This window comes from Falco naumanni, chromosome 1, assembly GCF_017639655.2.
Source record: "Falco naumanni isolate bFalNau1 chromosome 1, bFalNau1.pat, whole genome shotgun sequence".
NCBI lineage: Eukaryota > Metazoa > Chordata > Aves > Falconiformes > Falconidae > Falco > Falco naumanni.
Window position 1 is genome coordinate 114,229,441 of NC_054054.1, and position 15,113 is coordinate 114,244,553.

At 58.0% G+C, this 15,113-nt stretch overlaps 1 protein-coding gene across 7 annotated transcripts in view; it reads right to left on the reverse strand.

The window, feature by feature from the left end:
- Positions 1-15,113, reverse strand: part of SEPTIN9 (septin 9) — a 144,106-nt gene that overhangs the window by 13,298 nt on the left and 115,695 nt on the right. For 6 of the 7 annotated variants that reach the window (XM_040579618.1, XM_040579639.1, XM_040579607.1 and 3 more), the window contains 4 exons: positions 7,208-7,399; positions 2,993-3,121; positions 2,506-2,587; positions 1,527-1,664 (listed from right to left, as the gene is read on the reverse strand). In XM_040579618.1, the coding sequence (XP_040435552.1) occupies positions 1,527-1,664; positions 2,506-2,587; positions 2,993-3,121; positions 7,208-7,399 (541 nt within the window). Of the gene's footprint in view, positions 1-1,526; positions 1,665-2,505; positions 2,588-2,992; positions 3,122-7,207; positions 7,400-14,643; positions 14,709-15,113 lie in introns of those variants that run through there. The other variant, XM_040579657.1, reaches the window with a different exon arrangement.

Sequence of the window (15,113 nt, forward strand, 5' to 3'; positions counted from 1 at the left end):
CAGAGGGTGGCTGACACGGGGCACGAACGCGGCCGGGGGCGAGCGCCGGCCCCAGCCAGGCTGTCAGGCTACGGGGAGGGAGGATCAGCCCAGGGCTCAGCAACAACAGCCTCCAACCACCGGGCTGGCTGGGATATTGGAAACACATGTTTGTTGGAGAGAAAGAAAAAAAGCAGCCGAATATCCACACAATTGCTGCTTGCCGGCGGGTGAGAGAAACCAGAGCACACGGCTGGAGAGGCTCCGGCAGGGGACGGGGCTCCACACCACCGCCGGCGCGGCACAGGAGGGGCAGCTCTGCCACCCAAACTGTGCACCCTCTGTGCAGGTAGCTGCCCGCAGGGTCTAAGCATCATACACGCTTTTAAGAGTTAAACACCCAAAGCGATGAGAAAAACCTTGAGGTAGCTAACGCTGCAACACCCCAACCTGCTGAGGCAGGGCCTGCAGATCGGGGCTTGAGATAAGCGGGACCAACTGCGAGACTGGCTTGAAAACATCACCTCCCTTTGAAACGTTTTTTTTGCTTTATCATATTAAACCATAAACGTGTCGTCGGCCCCTCTGCTCCCAATCAACAGCCAGTTACACAAGAAGAGCATAACTGGCCTATGCAGTCATCTTATTCCAGCGAAGGATGCATTTTTGGTCTACCCACTGACAGAAGCAAAACAAAGTCTTTTCTATTGGAATAAATCTCTACACAGGGAAGAGGAAAAGGCTGACATTAATACAGTGCTGGCGGCTTAAGTTTACTTTTGAAAACAGACCCAAAAAAGTCCCCATACAGACAGAGCCAGGAGTGGAAGGAATTGACACAAATCAAAAGGAAACTTAGGTCTCATTTTATGTTGTGATACTTTAAGGCACATTATTCAAGACACATTAAGCGCCCCAGATTTTCACTGCGGGCTACATGCCTAGGAAAAAAAAAAAAAAAAAAAAAAAAAAAAAAAAAAGAGAGAGAAAAAAATAGAGCAGGATCTGGGCCTTTGATGCTGTTGCTTGAGAAGTGCCAGAACCAGATCTCTGCACTGAATAAACTGCATCCCACTTGCAGACTAGTCAAAACAATCTACCAAATACCCTTAAAGGGTGAGGGTGCTCGCCCCCTCGGTAGCAGGAGGGAAAACAGCTTCTTCCCTTATAAAGGCAGGGGCACAGCAACAAAAATTAACGTTGTGTTTGCGAAGACAGCCTCTCTGCCCAACCTGGGAGCTCAGTGACTTGTGTCTGTCCTCGGCTGAGCAAGCAAGGTGACGGAAGCAGAGCAAGCAGCTGGCTGGAGCTCAGGGAGGCTCTGATGGCCCCTCGGAAGAGGAAATGCCACATGTCTCTGCTGTGTCACCGCAAGAGGTCCAGATGCTCCAGCCCTAGGAAGGACCAGCTTCATGCTGCCCTCAAGCTACCCAAGTCCCCAGGAAACACACGATGATCCCAAGGATGACCCCAATGGCTGAGCTGCCGAGACCGAGTGCAGCAGAGGGAAGCCCCGAGGGTCTGAGCGAGGACAGCAGGGTACGTACGAGTGGCCGGTGGCTGGGATGAAGTATATACAGCAGTGCACCCGTGTGTCGGGGATCCGCTTCTTCCGGTTAATGTTGATCTCCTCCTGCAGGTACTTCTCGTACTGGTCATTGATGAACTTCATGATGGGCTGCCAGCTGCAGAGAGAGGAATGCGGGATGATGGGTTTGTGTGAGGGATCTGGACCATCCTGAACCTCCCTCCTGGCCTGACTGTGTGAAGCAGAGCCTGCCAAGCCGGGGATGCTCCGCATCCTACAGAATCCCATAAAACAAACAAACAAAACCAAAACACACTCACACGAGTTCCTGTCATCTCCCATTCATACAGCAACTGTGGGCAGCAGGGAAATCACAAACGCCAGATGCTCACTGCTTGGCAATCCCCGCACATCACAGCAGGCGGGGATTTACTGGCTGGTTTAGACAAGCAAGTGCCTAAAACGCCCTCCCTTCTCTCCTCCTGGACCCAGCTGCTGAGTGGGGCAGGGCCAGGAGCATCCTTTGGCTCCTTTGCAGGGTGTCATGGCACAGGAGCAAGAGCAGCATCAAATCCACAAGCCCATCCCAGCTTATGGTGAGGAGAAGGCACCTGCCATCGGCCAGTGCTTGCCCTGGCCCAGGGGCCATCCCGCACAACCAGGCACTGTCCCAGGGACTCCTGGCAGGGTTCAGCCTTCAGAGCCACATGAGCGAGGTCGGGGACCGGCCACGCCAGCACAGCTGCTCCCAGCCGCAAACAAAGGTTGTCTCATGCCTGGAACAGCAGGATGTTTGTGGGCTCTCACAGGGTCCAGGATCAGCCCCGGGGAGCATGGCACTGTGCTGCCACCCACAACAGCCCTCTCCTCTGCCCGCCACAGAGTGTGGGTGGCACAGGACCAGGCTATGGCCCTCGGCACCAGCTCCAGGTCAGGATGCCCCGGGGCTCAGGCACCTTCCTTCTTCACCAGTCCCCACATCAGCACAGCCAGCTCACCAGTTCTCGTTGTTGATGTGGTCTCCGAAGCCCGGGGTGTCGATGACCGTCAGCTTCATGCGAACCCCTTTCTCTTCTATCTCTGAAACGGAGACAAAAGCCAGGACGTAAGGCAAGCATTGACGGGTCCTCTGGCCAAGCCCACCCTCCCAAAATCAGCTGGAGGGCTGGAGCTGGCTCTCAGGGGAGAAACGCAGCTTCACAGCTTCTAACAGGCACAATCAGCCCTACAAAGGGATGCAGCACCAGTGAAGTGCCACCCCTCCACAGCCACCTCACTTGCTCCATCACAATTAAGACAATGCTGGTGGATAAATAAAAAAATAGATGTTTTCTCAGCCCCGCAAGCACCTCTGGAGGGTAAAAGCCCTTTCAGAGAGTTGAAAGCGGAGGTTTAGTGGAAGTCCACAATCCCTGTGAGCCCCCAAGACACAAGGCAGAGCAAGACCAAAAGCCAAAGCACCAGGTGGGATCTGCACAGCCTCACCATGAGTGATGGATTTGATTTCAATGGTCTTGGGGATCCGCTCTTCAGAAGTCGGCTGTACAGATTTCCGGCTGATTTTGGATTTGAAGAGGGTGTTGATTAACGTGGATTTCCCCAAGCCGCTCTGACCTGGAAAAGAGTGGGATAAGCCACAGTCAGCACTTGCTCATTTCCGGCCTGTTTTTTCAGGGGCCAGGAGATGGGGATGCTGACAGACCCAGCCTGCACCGGATCTGCAGGACAGGGCTAAGAGGGGCAGCTGCTCCCCTGAAGCCCCCCCTGCTCAAGGAGCCTGAGTCCACCCCGGGCGGGAGGATGCTGCGGGCAGCGAGCACCTTCCCGTGCTCCAAAGCAGCCGGCCTGCTGGGAGCGAACAGGTGACGAGGGGGTTCTTTGCATCCAGCCAAAATCACAGCAACCCCGGGAACAGGCAGACACCGCTGGGGATGTTTTAAGGGCCGCGGTGACACTCAGCAGCCCTGAAAAGAAGGGCACAGCGACCAGGGAACCCCAGGAAGGAGCACCCCAACACATCTGTGCCTTTACCCCCCTGCAGCCTCCCCTGTCCAGCTCCACAGGAAAGACTTTGAAGGCAGCTTGGCAAGCCCTTAGCTGGACAGGAATAACAGCAGCAACAGTCTGCCAGAACTCAGCCCTGCAGCATCCACTGCTTCCCTGCTGGACTCGCTTTTGCAATCGGACCAGCTGGCTGCACAGACCCTTTTAAACAGGTCTAGGCCAGGAGCTCCTCTGAGTCCCACAAACAACACCCCAGGAAGCACATCAGATTCCACTACTTCAGAAAAACCAGCTTTTAGAGAAAGCATTTTTATGCTTTATTTCCCAGAGCTGAGGCTGATCTGTGTGGAAAGGACACGAGCAACTCTCGACTCTCCAGACCAGTTGTCCCACAAGCTCAGAGAACAATTTTCCCAAACAAAGAAAAGAAGAAACTCCTCAAAACCCAGGCAGCAGATGCTTGGCTTCAGAGCTGACGTTGTGGCCCCTGCAGAACTCCTGCACACACCACGGGAGTCCCTTCAGCCCCGTTCTGCCAAGCTACGTTGAAGCCAGCCACCGTAGCACTGCCGTCAGCACGTCCCTAGCACCACAGAGAATCCCTAAGCACAGACTCGGCAAGGGTTTCACCTACGTCCTCCAGAGCCCTGACTCATCCAGGCTGCCAAAGGCACCCGTGCCAAGCACGGCAGCACCGGGCAGCACCTCCTGGCCAGCCCACTCCCTGAGCAAACAGCAGTTTAGAGCTGAGTTTGCAACGCTCCTGATGGCACGCTGCAATCCAGTGCAGGAAAACACCGTTTGCCAGCCACTGTCACAGCTGGGTTGTACAAGGACCACACGGACCAGGCTGGGGTCATCTGCTCCCGGTCCTCTGCTGCCTGAAAACACAGGGGGGCAAGCACAGACAGGTCTGGAGCTGGGAGCAGAGAGCCAAAGCAAAGCTCTCGCTGTGCTGCTCGTCACGGAGCATGTGGGGAGAGGGGGAAAGTGGGGTGACACATCGCTAGACCTCCTGGCAGTTGGTCTCTGTGTTCATGCCTGTCCAAGCCACTGGAGCTGCTCTGCCTGGAAAGGGACCAGAAAGGCAGTCACGGGTGCGATGTCCCCCTCTGAACCGCGCTGCAGGCTGGCCTCGCCGAGCGATGGATGCAGATGCACCCCGGGGACCCAACGGCCCCAGCGGCTGAGCGCAGGGCAGACCCGCTGCCACCTGCCCCACCGGCAGCCCAGCGCGCTGCCCGAGCTGAAACTGGCAGGGGAAGCACGGCTGAGCCCGCAGCGCCCGGCCAGCCCTGCCCTCCTCCCAGCTCTGCACCAAAAGCTGAACACAAAAGATGTCCTTTGGGTTTTGGTTTTTTTTTTTTTAAGCTTAGCCCTTTTTTGTCATCTCCACAGCCTCAGAGCACTGGCAGATAAGCTGACCTCAGGCTGAAGCCCCCTCTCAGAGCTTCAGTTAGGCTGGTGAAAACCTTTCCAACAGGGACGCTGGTATGCAAGGCAGAGGATTTCCAGGAAGCCCCAGCACAAGGACACAGTGCAGGTAGGGTGACCCCCCCCACCGGCAGCTGTGCAGGCAGGGTGACCCCCCACCGGCAGCCGTGCTCCATTCCCACCTCCTGCACAGGAGAAGTCGCCTCCCTCCTCTTTTCCCTCATCTCCTGCCTGTAAAACAGGGATTACAACGATTTCAATGCAAGGACTTGCCGCTTAAGACTGGATGGGAATAATGGAGCTAAACTAATCCCTGGAAGCCCAACCATCCCCTAGAGAAGCGCAGCAGGATGAGGGCTGGCTGCTGCCCCCCAGCCTCAGCAGAGCACCCCCCTCCCTGTGGGCACCCTGCGAGATGCTGCGCATCCCGCATCATGCTGCTCTTCCTGCATCCCGCATCCCGCATCCCTCCCGGCATCCCGCATCCCTCCCGGCGTTTCTGGGAGGGCCAGGGCTCGACTTGTTTATGCTGCCACGAATTCCCCAGCCTGTAAACAGTCAGCCCAGAGCCTGCCAAGGGAAGAACAATGTTTTCCAGCCGCGCTGCAGCACAGGCTCTCATACCACACACATCGCTGCCAAGGCAAAGCCGGGCCCTTTCCTGAACATCCCTCTACATCTGCAAAGCAGAAAGCCAAGGCACTGCCGCGGCACAGCCTGCTTACAGAGGGATGAGTGGCTCTTCTGGCAGGGAAACAGGGGCTCGGCTCATGCAATCTCGCTTGCGGACTCTCAGCATCAGTGCTGCAATCCCTCTGCCCCAGGAGAGCTGCTCCACTGGCAGCGAAGAGCTGGGTTTGTTAAAAAATTTTGCAAGAACTGGTTCAGCAGTGGCTGGGTCTGCAGCAATCTCTCAGCCCGGAAAGCCCTCCCCACAGATCAAATTGTGTATGAAAATATCAAAATGGGAAAGGCAGAGCATCAGCAGGGCTCACTGGGAAGTTACAGCACACTGGTATCTTTTATAGAATTAGCAAAGTCTGGATCATGTCCTCCCATAACGCCAGGCAGCCCCCCCAGGCTGCAGGGGCTCCTACCCCGCAGGCACCCCTGCACAAGCCTGCAGCCCTAGGCAGCTCCTCGCAGGAGGCAGGATGCTGAGGCCCCAGCATCACGCCACAGACCATGGCCTGGGCTTTGCTGGTCTCAGCCCCTTCCACCTGCCCTGTGAGACTCAGGCAGAGCACCCTGCCGCCTGCCCAGCCCCCCCATGAAGGGCTCCACGGGACCCAGCCACACACACACACACAACTGCAAAAAAGCAGAAAAGGCTCATTTATTTTCCCCTCTCACACAATGTCCCGTAGTGCCTTCCAGCTCTCCAGTATACTCAGCATTTTGCTGGCGAGGAGCCGGTGCAGTCCCTGGCACCGGGAGCCCAGGGGCTGCAGGAGTGCAGACCCCCCCCGCAGCAATGCAGCCAGTGCCTCCAGCTGAAATAGAGCTCCTTCATCCCACCCAGCCCTCCGCCTCAGCGAGCTACTGAACACGAGCTTGTGGGCAGCAGGGTTGGGACACACAACCTTCCAGCCCTCCCTCCCTGCACATGGACACCCTCTGGGACACCCTCATTCCCCCCTGTGCCACACTGCGGGTCCCCAGAGGAGCCACCAGTAGCAGACACCACTCAAGCCAAAGAACCCAGCTATGCCAACCCCTCTTGCCGGGCTTCAGCCCCACCAATAAATCGCACACCGCATTTCTTCCCTGGTACTTGTAGCATGGTTGCCTGAGCTGCACAGCACAATACGAGAGAACTCGCAAGCAGGGATTTCACCCAAATTGCTGGAAATACTAGCAAGATAAGGGCTCTGGTCTACCCTTGAGCCTTAACATGCCCCCTGACTGCTCAGACCAGCGCAGGGCTCCCAGGTGAGCAGGCAAGGGAGGTCCCTGCAAGGCTTCGGTGAGTCCCGACACCCCTTGCTGTGTTGTTCTCCGGGACGTGCCTAAGGGTAATGCAGCCCAAGACGTGGAAGATGCGCAGGACCACGGGCCATGTCACATCAACAGCTTTAACGACAGCTGAATTCAAGCCAGCTCCTCGGGAGCAGGGTTTGCTGACTCCTAAGGCAGAGACCCCAACACCGAGCCCGAGCTGCTGCTCCCAAGGAAACTCCAGAGAGGACAAACATTGCCACAGAAGAATAAAAACAACTCGCTAAGCACGTTACGGACAGCTGGAGCGAGGGGAGAACTCACCCACGACCATGATGTTGAACTCAAACCCCTGCTTCATGGCTTTCCGTCTCATCTGCTCCAGGATGGCGTCTATCCCCACGTAGCCGAAGTCCGCAGCCGGCTTCTCCGGCCGCGTCGGCACCGTCTGCTTGGGGCCAGCATCCCGTGGAGCGTCCGTCATGCCGGGTGCGTGGCTGGGAACTGCCTCTGGACCTGCAAAGGCAAAGAGAGGGTGGTCAGGGGTGGCAGGCAGTACCAAGCACACTGGGATGCTGCTCCTGGCAGGGAATGAAAGGAGCTGCCTGTTGCATCCAAAGTGGGAATAAAGCCCACGTGCGGGCTCATGGCATGGGGAGGCTAAGAAGGGGACCTTCCTTCACCTGTAATTACATTAAGTTTGGGATTCCCCTTCTTAACTTACTGGATTTGCCTTGATCCCTGCCCACATCACGAAGCCTGCCGCAGCAAAGGGATGCTGCTGTGGGGGGAGTAGGCACACCAGGTCCCGTGAGCAGCTGCTCTGCTGCTGCAGAGCGAGACTCAGCACCAACAAAGTCCTCAGCCCAAGTCTGGGAGTTTATTTAGTGAGTGACGAAGGCTTTTAGCAACACAACCCTGTGCCCAGGCGCTGCCGTTAAAGGCTTGCAGACCTGCACAGCCTGCCCACTCCTTCGCACTGCTGTAATTACAGTGCTACACAGACTGCTGGCACGAATGTCTCGCGGCCACGTTTCGGGGAACTGCATGGCTTTGCAGACACAGAGACATCCTCAGCATCTACTGACACGTGCCCCGCTCGAGCTCCAGCTGATGCAGCACAGAGGCTGTTTGCCCTCGCTTGCAGAAAACCCCAAACCCAACACATCTGCAGCAAAACAGGTTGCACCAAACACCCACGCAGCCACAAAGCTTTTGTGATCCTGCTCCAATTCTGCCCATATCCACCCGAGGAACCCAAACCCTTCGGCCTCCTGCAGAGACAGGGCACTCATCACCCCTGCAAGCTGGCTCCAGTGTGCACCATCCACTCCGCAGGCACCAGGCAGGAGCATCTGCTGCCGGGAAGGACAAACCGCCCCTGCTGCGCTCACCAGGCGATGCAGTCTGCTCCCACCCAGCCCCAGCTGCTCTGCATCACCCACAGCGGATACAGCAAATACCCTGAAGGCAGAGCATGCACAGGGTCAACATGGCCCTTGCCGGCTCCTGGAGGTACCAGCCGCACACAGCAAGCTCCTCTGATGCAGGCACGGGGAGGGAGGCTTTAGGAAAACACACTTCTGAGAGCCCTCCCCCACCCCAGGCTGCTGCCGATCAATGCCTGAGTCCCTGTGACCACCAGCCTAAGCAAGTGTTTTATTTTTGCTAAGCTTTTGGCAACACTTATTTGTTATGTTTTTCTATTTATTATTATTAATAAAAACATCATTATTTGCAGAGGACTTATTGCAAAGTCCTCATCCTCATTCCTTCAAAACAGCAATGTGGCTCTCGGCTTATCTCCTCACCCCACTGTTATTTCTAGCCTTTGATGAGGTGCTGCCTGGCTTTCCCTCCCTCCCTCCCTCCCTCCCTCCCTCCCAAGGGATTTGTCTGTAGGAACATGGCTGGTCCCAAGGGGCTCCTCCAAACACAAGCCCATCATCCCTTCTCCTCCAGTGACAGGCAGGAGCCATGGGAGCATCATCAGACCAGAACCTCCAGGGTCTGCAAGGCGGGAATGCTCATTTCATGTGAGCACAGCACACCCCCACATGCTCAAATACAGGCTGAGCAGAAAAAACACACAGAAAAATAATAAAAAGCAAACCCAGAACTGATCCCAAAGACTGTTGGGTCACTTTGAACACTTTTTTCCAACTCTCAATCCCAGGCTGTACCGAGCAGCATTACTCACAGAGCTGGTGGAGAGCGAACACACCGTAGCTGACACAGACGGCAGCCACACGCTCCCCCCCCCGGGCACACACGGATCCAGGACATTGCACAGCTGGCAACACACTGCCACGCTGCCCCTAGCAAAGCCAACCAGCCCGGCATCCCCAGGGTCTCACCACAGATCCCAAATTAGCCCTGTTCCAAAATGGCAAGGCCAAAAGTGAAAAAAAAAAAATCCCTACATACCACTGGGGGGTGGGGTGGGGGGGGAGAAGACTAAATCGTGTGGAAAGTATGCTACCACCAGCAGCAGCGCCCGGTTTTTAACTCCTGCAGGCGCCGCTTGCACACATGGGGCGAGCCTGAAGCGCCTGGTCCCATGGGACAGGACGGCAGCCTGGGAAATTGGTGCAGACAAGGTCCAGCTGCACATGCAGAGAAATTAAGAAATCAAGCAAATGGAGCAGAAAGCCACCCTTCGCTTGCGATAAAGGCCAGGAGCATCTCCAGCACCTCCTGGCTGCTGCGTATCCATCGAGCTGCCCTAACAAGCAGCCGGCAGCACAGAAGGGGCTGACCCCTCCCCAGGCAGGGGGACGTGCAGGGAAACCTGTCCCCAGCGCAGGGAGCAGATGCTACGTGCTGCCTCGCCATATTGCTGTCAGTGTGAGAAGGGCTTGGGACTCCCCAGCCCCCAGCAAGACAAAAGCCACAGGAAGCGTGGGGCGATGGCAGGCGGCTGTTTGTCACCACCGAGCACACGCAGGCGCGCTGCCACCGGGGATGCGCTCCAGCAGCACAGCCAGCAGCATGGCCCACGCTTGCTTCGGCTCGCCTGTGCGGAAAAAGTGATTTAAAGGACATTTTCTTCTAGCACCTGGCTCCTGTTTGGGAAAAAATAAAAAAATAATAATATATTGCAACTAGGAGCGTCTGCAGGACAGCAGGGATGCAAAGACACAAACGGCTTGGCAGCACCAGCAGACCCCCAAGGGAAATGCTGCCACCCAGACCTGCACTTTTCTTTTTAGCTTCCCAGCACTGAGCTGGTCCTTTCTTAGCAAAGACTCTGGCACCCCACTTGGCTCCAAGGCGTTTGTGCCAGCAGAGGCAGGATGTGGCTGAGCCACAGGACCACTCCATGGCACAGGCACACAGGGATGCTGTGCTGGGTGGCAGGGAGCACTCCCAGCAGACACTTGTCTAAAATAGAGCAATCCTAGAAATAAATTGGAGCAGAAGCACTGGCTGCCCAGGACACGCCGCAAGTAGATCCTGTACTTGTCTGACCCATAGTGCTCTCCGTGGGGATGGTGCCAAAACTGTGGCGCTCTCGGTGCCAGCGCCGCCGAGCCAACCCTTCCAGAGCCCTGCACGGAGGGATGGATTAACAAACACCCGATGCTGTCAGGAATTCCTGACTGCCACCGAGTCCCTGGCAAGAGCAGGATCAGACCTCACACACCATTGCTTCACCAGTGCCACCATAATGCAGCTGCTTGTCCCTCCCACAGGGAGGGAGGCTGGGGAATCGCACAGGCTGCACAGAGTAGTCTGCAGCTCCCTCCGGCTGGCCTTTTCCTGGGTAAACATGAAGCACGCGGCAACACGTGCTTGTGCCATATTTAGACCTCCTCTGCCAGGGAAACCCTCTCCACGCGGGCACGGGAGATGTTGAGACCATCAGGGCAGCACTGCATGGAGTGGGAACAGACCCACGGCTCCAGTCCGGGCGCGAGGCTGACTCAGGACAGCTGCTCCAAAGATGATTTTGCCAAAGACTCCGGGCTGTTGCACTGTAATTGATGCACGTCAGACATGAGCCAAACCCAACATCTGTGAAGCAGCAGATGAAAGGCACCCCGCGGGGGAGGGGAGCCCCCCACTCCACCAGCCAGCTGGACCCTGCCGTGCGCGGGCGGCCATAGGATGGGCTTTGTGAAACGCTGCTGGCGAGGGGCTGCCAGCAAACCAAGGGCTTAATGCTGCACTGATGCCACGTGGCTGCAATAGCCCAGGTTGGCTGCTGGCAGGGGATGCAAATGCAGGCTGTAGGCTCACCCAAACTCGGGGGCTGGCAGTCCTCATCGAGCATTTGGGGAAGGGATCTGTAGGAGACCAGCATTCCCACTGCAGATATACAAAGGTTAAATAACCATTGAAGAGGCTGAACTGGGAACATCTCATGTACCCCAGTTCCTGGCTAGACCCAGCAGCTCTTTACTCTGCTCCAGCGATGCATGGGGAGCGGGATGCTGGTCATCCAGGAGGGCAGGGCTGACCCTGGAGTGGGGCTGGTCATGGACCTGGTGCTCAGCAGCTGAATGGAGCCACCAGAGAGAGGCCAGGAGGCTGCACCTCTGCCATGCCGCATCCTCCCAGCCACCTGCCACCAGATTCAAACCATTCACACTATACAGACACACAAACCATCAATGGAGAGATGCTAACGCTTGCTGGGTAAAGCAAAGAAACATCCCTTGGATGCAGGCAAGTATTTGCCACCTTTTGGTGACTCCGCAGCTGATTCTGCAGAGCTACAAGCACCCAGAAGACCACGATGCTGTGGTGGGCTTAAGTCCCCTTCCCCGCACACAGCAGAGACTGGAAACACTGTGGGCTTCCAGATTTGTTGGATGGGTTCACGTGAACACAGAGAGAAGATTCACAGCAGTGAACAGTGGTACAGCGGGGCATGAAAACACAACCATTTTCCAGGCAACTGAGCATCCACAGATGTTTTTGAGGGAGCAGTGCAGACCAACTAACCTTTCAATTTTTGGGAGCAGCAATCTTACAAAATTGTGCCTGTAGGGTGTAATAGAGACATTTTTAGAACTAAAGAGTAAATTTATAGCTCCTAGTTAACTACAGCCGGCCAGCAGGACTGCAGCACACGCAGCCCTATCCCCTTGGCACAGAGAGCCAGTGACCACGAGCTATGGAAACAGATCCAGCCCGCGGAGGAGGTGGCAAAGCCACAGCTTTCCCTTCCAAGGGGACAGGAGTCAGGAGGGAGGGAGGCAGCAAAGCCAGGGCTGGATGCAAATCCAGCATGGCCCAGGCACGGCTGCCTTCTTCGCCTACTCAGTCAGAGCCACTGTGGGATCCTCTGGCACTGAACACAGCAGGTCTGTGCTGGTCCCACAGGGATGCATGGGTACCAGGGAACACAAGGCATGGCTCCATCCAAAACCAAGCACCCCAGAGGAGGGCTCAGCCTGGTGCGCAAAGCCACCATCACAGACCCTGCAGCACCAAACTGTAACTAAGGGACATTTCTGTTTCAATTGCAATCATCTGTGCCCGGCTGGCACGGCCAGACCTGAGCTGGAGCCTGTCCCTCGCATCCATGGGCACCAGGCTACGGTTTCAGGCTGGCTGCCAGCCCAGGCCCACCTACTAACTGGTTATGTTTCCTTCTCGGCTTGCATTTCCACCCAGGTGCCAACAGACACGACCCAGAAACAGCAGAGGTTGCTGAACTACACTTGGTTAGATCAAATCCACCCAAGAGCTGTCAGAGAGGTGCCCAGCTGCCTCCACGTAAGATGCTCCAGGCTTGAAGCCTTTTACTCATGTCGGGGCATAAATCCATTTCCAAATTCAAAAAAGGAGGCAGCAATTCCTGCCCTGGAGTGAGCACTTTGGTGGGCTAGCAGGTAGGGCCACAGCACACAGCGAGGGGCACGCACCGTGCACAGCTGCACAGGTTGCATCATCCCTGTGCACCACATGCACTTCTGTGCTTGTTCACTTCGGGTCACTGCGAGCTTCCCCCCCCTCCCCTCCCCACTCCAGACAAGTCCTCTTCTGCAGCTCACCCCTTGCTAACTCTTACATTTCCAAGAGAGGATGCTCCAGGGCTCCCCATCTCATCACTGCTTTCCTTCCCGGCTTAACCCCCTCACTGCCACAGGCTCCAGTTGTGGGGTTTCTGGGCTGGGATGCAGCCAGCTCATCCCAGAGGTCAAAGCGCTGTGCCGGCTCTGCCTGGACACAGCTTCAAGTGCTTGTGGTGCTGCCGGTGAGCTCGGTGCAAGCCCCCATGCCACCTCGGCATGCCCCAGGTCCGCGTGAGGCCGACCACCGCCCTTCCCTGGCTCAAGCACGTGCCAGCCCTCGCCCCGGCAGACCCACATCCTCATTTCTACTACCACGTGAGGCAGCAGCTCTAAACCGCTTACAGAGACCTGCAAGGAGTTGTTATGCTGTCCTCCTCCTGTTTGCCCAGGGAAGTTTAAAAGGAAGGAGACGATCATTACAAAAAACCCCAAGTCTTGCCTGCTCCCATCTTGCAAACCAAGCCTGAAGCACGCAGAGGCCTCCAGCCCCAGCGGTCTCCCTGTGTGAGCAGCTTCCCCTGGACCTGGAGCAGCCCTGCCTCGCTGGGGACCCCCAGCCGCAGGGGAACCCCCCGGCACAGCAACACCATCAAAAGCTGCTCCATCAACCGGCCCCACGCAGCCGAGCAGCGGCGGTCAGCACTGCCCTTGCTCCCCGCAGGCAGGCTCGGGGCACCCGCAGACCCCCTCAAAGCTGATTCCCTGGTGGATCTGGGGAGGGGACCCCCTCCCAACCCCTGCCCGCCCTGGGTGATGGCGTTCAGCACAGGAGGGACACGGAGACCCTTCCCAGCGCCTGGGCAGGAGAAAGCACCTCTCACTGCTGTCGCTGCTCCTCGGCGGAGCCTTGTGCTTTGCAAACAAAGAGGCCGGCAGCACTCGGCGCACTCGGCTCGCCCAAAAAGCGTGGCAGGAGGAACGTACCCCGCACCCCACCGCACGCCGGGCACGGGCACTGCCGGGGCACCCAGCACCCAGCCCGGCCATGGGTGCCCGGAGCCCCCGCGCAGGGCCGGCCTCCCGCGCCTGGCAGCCACCCACTTCTGCAAAAACACGAAAAAGCAAAGCACAGCCAGGGCACCGGGGCCGCCGGCACCCCGAGGGGCGAGCAACCGCTGCCCAAGGAGGGACCTACAACCTGGGCTTTTTAGTTGAGCTCTTTTTAAATTTTTTTAAAATGTTTCTCTTTTTTTTTTTCTCTTCCTTGTTTTGTTTTTTGAGGGTAGGGAGTTTTATTCTGTTCATTTTTTTTTTTTTTTTTTTTTGATTAGGAGGGGCAACTGCACCCCGAGAGCTCGTTCGTGGGGGGCAGCAGCGCGGCGGACCCCCGCAAGAGGTTCCCCTCCCCTAGAGATGCCCCGCAGGGGGTGGCCCCCGCAGGAGGTGCCCCCTCCAGGAGGAGTCTTCGTCCCCCCCTCCCCCCCGAGGACGTGCCCCCCCGACACAGCCGCTATTCATCCCCGGACAATGCCGGCAGCGCGGCCCGGCGGCCGCCGAACAACGGCCCCTCTGACAGGGCGCAGGGGCGAGCGGCTGGGCGGGGGCTGCGGGACGAGCCCCCCCCGCGGGCACCCCTGCCCCGGCACCCCCCCGCCGTGCTCGGGTCCCCGTGCCTCTCCGTGGGAACCGCCGGGACCCCCCCGCCGCGCGCTCTCAGCCCCCTCCCCGCCGAATAATTCACCCCCAAAGACCATGCCCCCCCCCGTCTCCCCCCCCCGGGCACCGGCGACTCACCCGCGGCGGCGGCAGCTCCGGCAGCCGGCAGCTCCCCGCCTCCTCCCGCGCTGCCCTCCGCCTCCTCCCCCATCGCCCTTCCTCCTCCTCCTCCCCCACTGCCCTCCCCCCCCTCCAGCCCGGCTCGGGGGGATGGAGCCTCTTCGCGGGAAGTTCGCTTTGCCCCAGGGCGGTTTCCAGCCGCCCCCAGCCCGGCCCGGCCCCGGGGGGGGGGGGGTCGCAGCGGTCAGGGGAGGGGCTGGGGGTGCAGGGGGTCCGTGCCGGGGTCTTTCCTGGGGGGAAAAAGGGCGGCTGGGGCGCACGCGGTGCAGCCCCCCGGCTCTGGGCCGAATCCTGCCCCTTGCTCCCGAGCATCCCAAAATACTGCCAGCCGAGACGGAAACTCCCGTGGTCCCGGCGGGCCGCGGGCCCTGGGCTCCCTTTGCTCTGCAGCTGCTCGAAGACCCCCGGGCCACACCGCGCATCCCGCA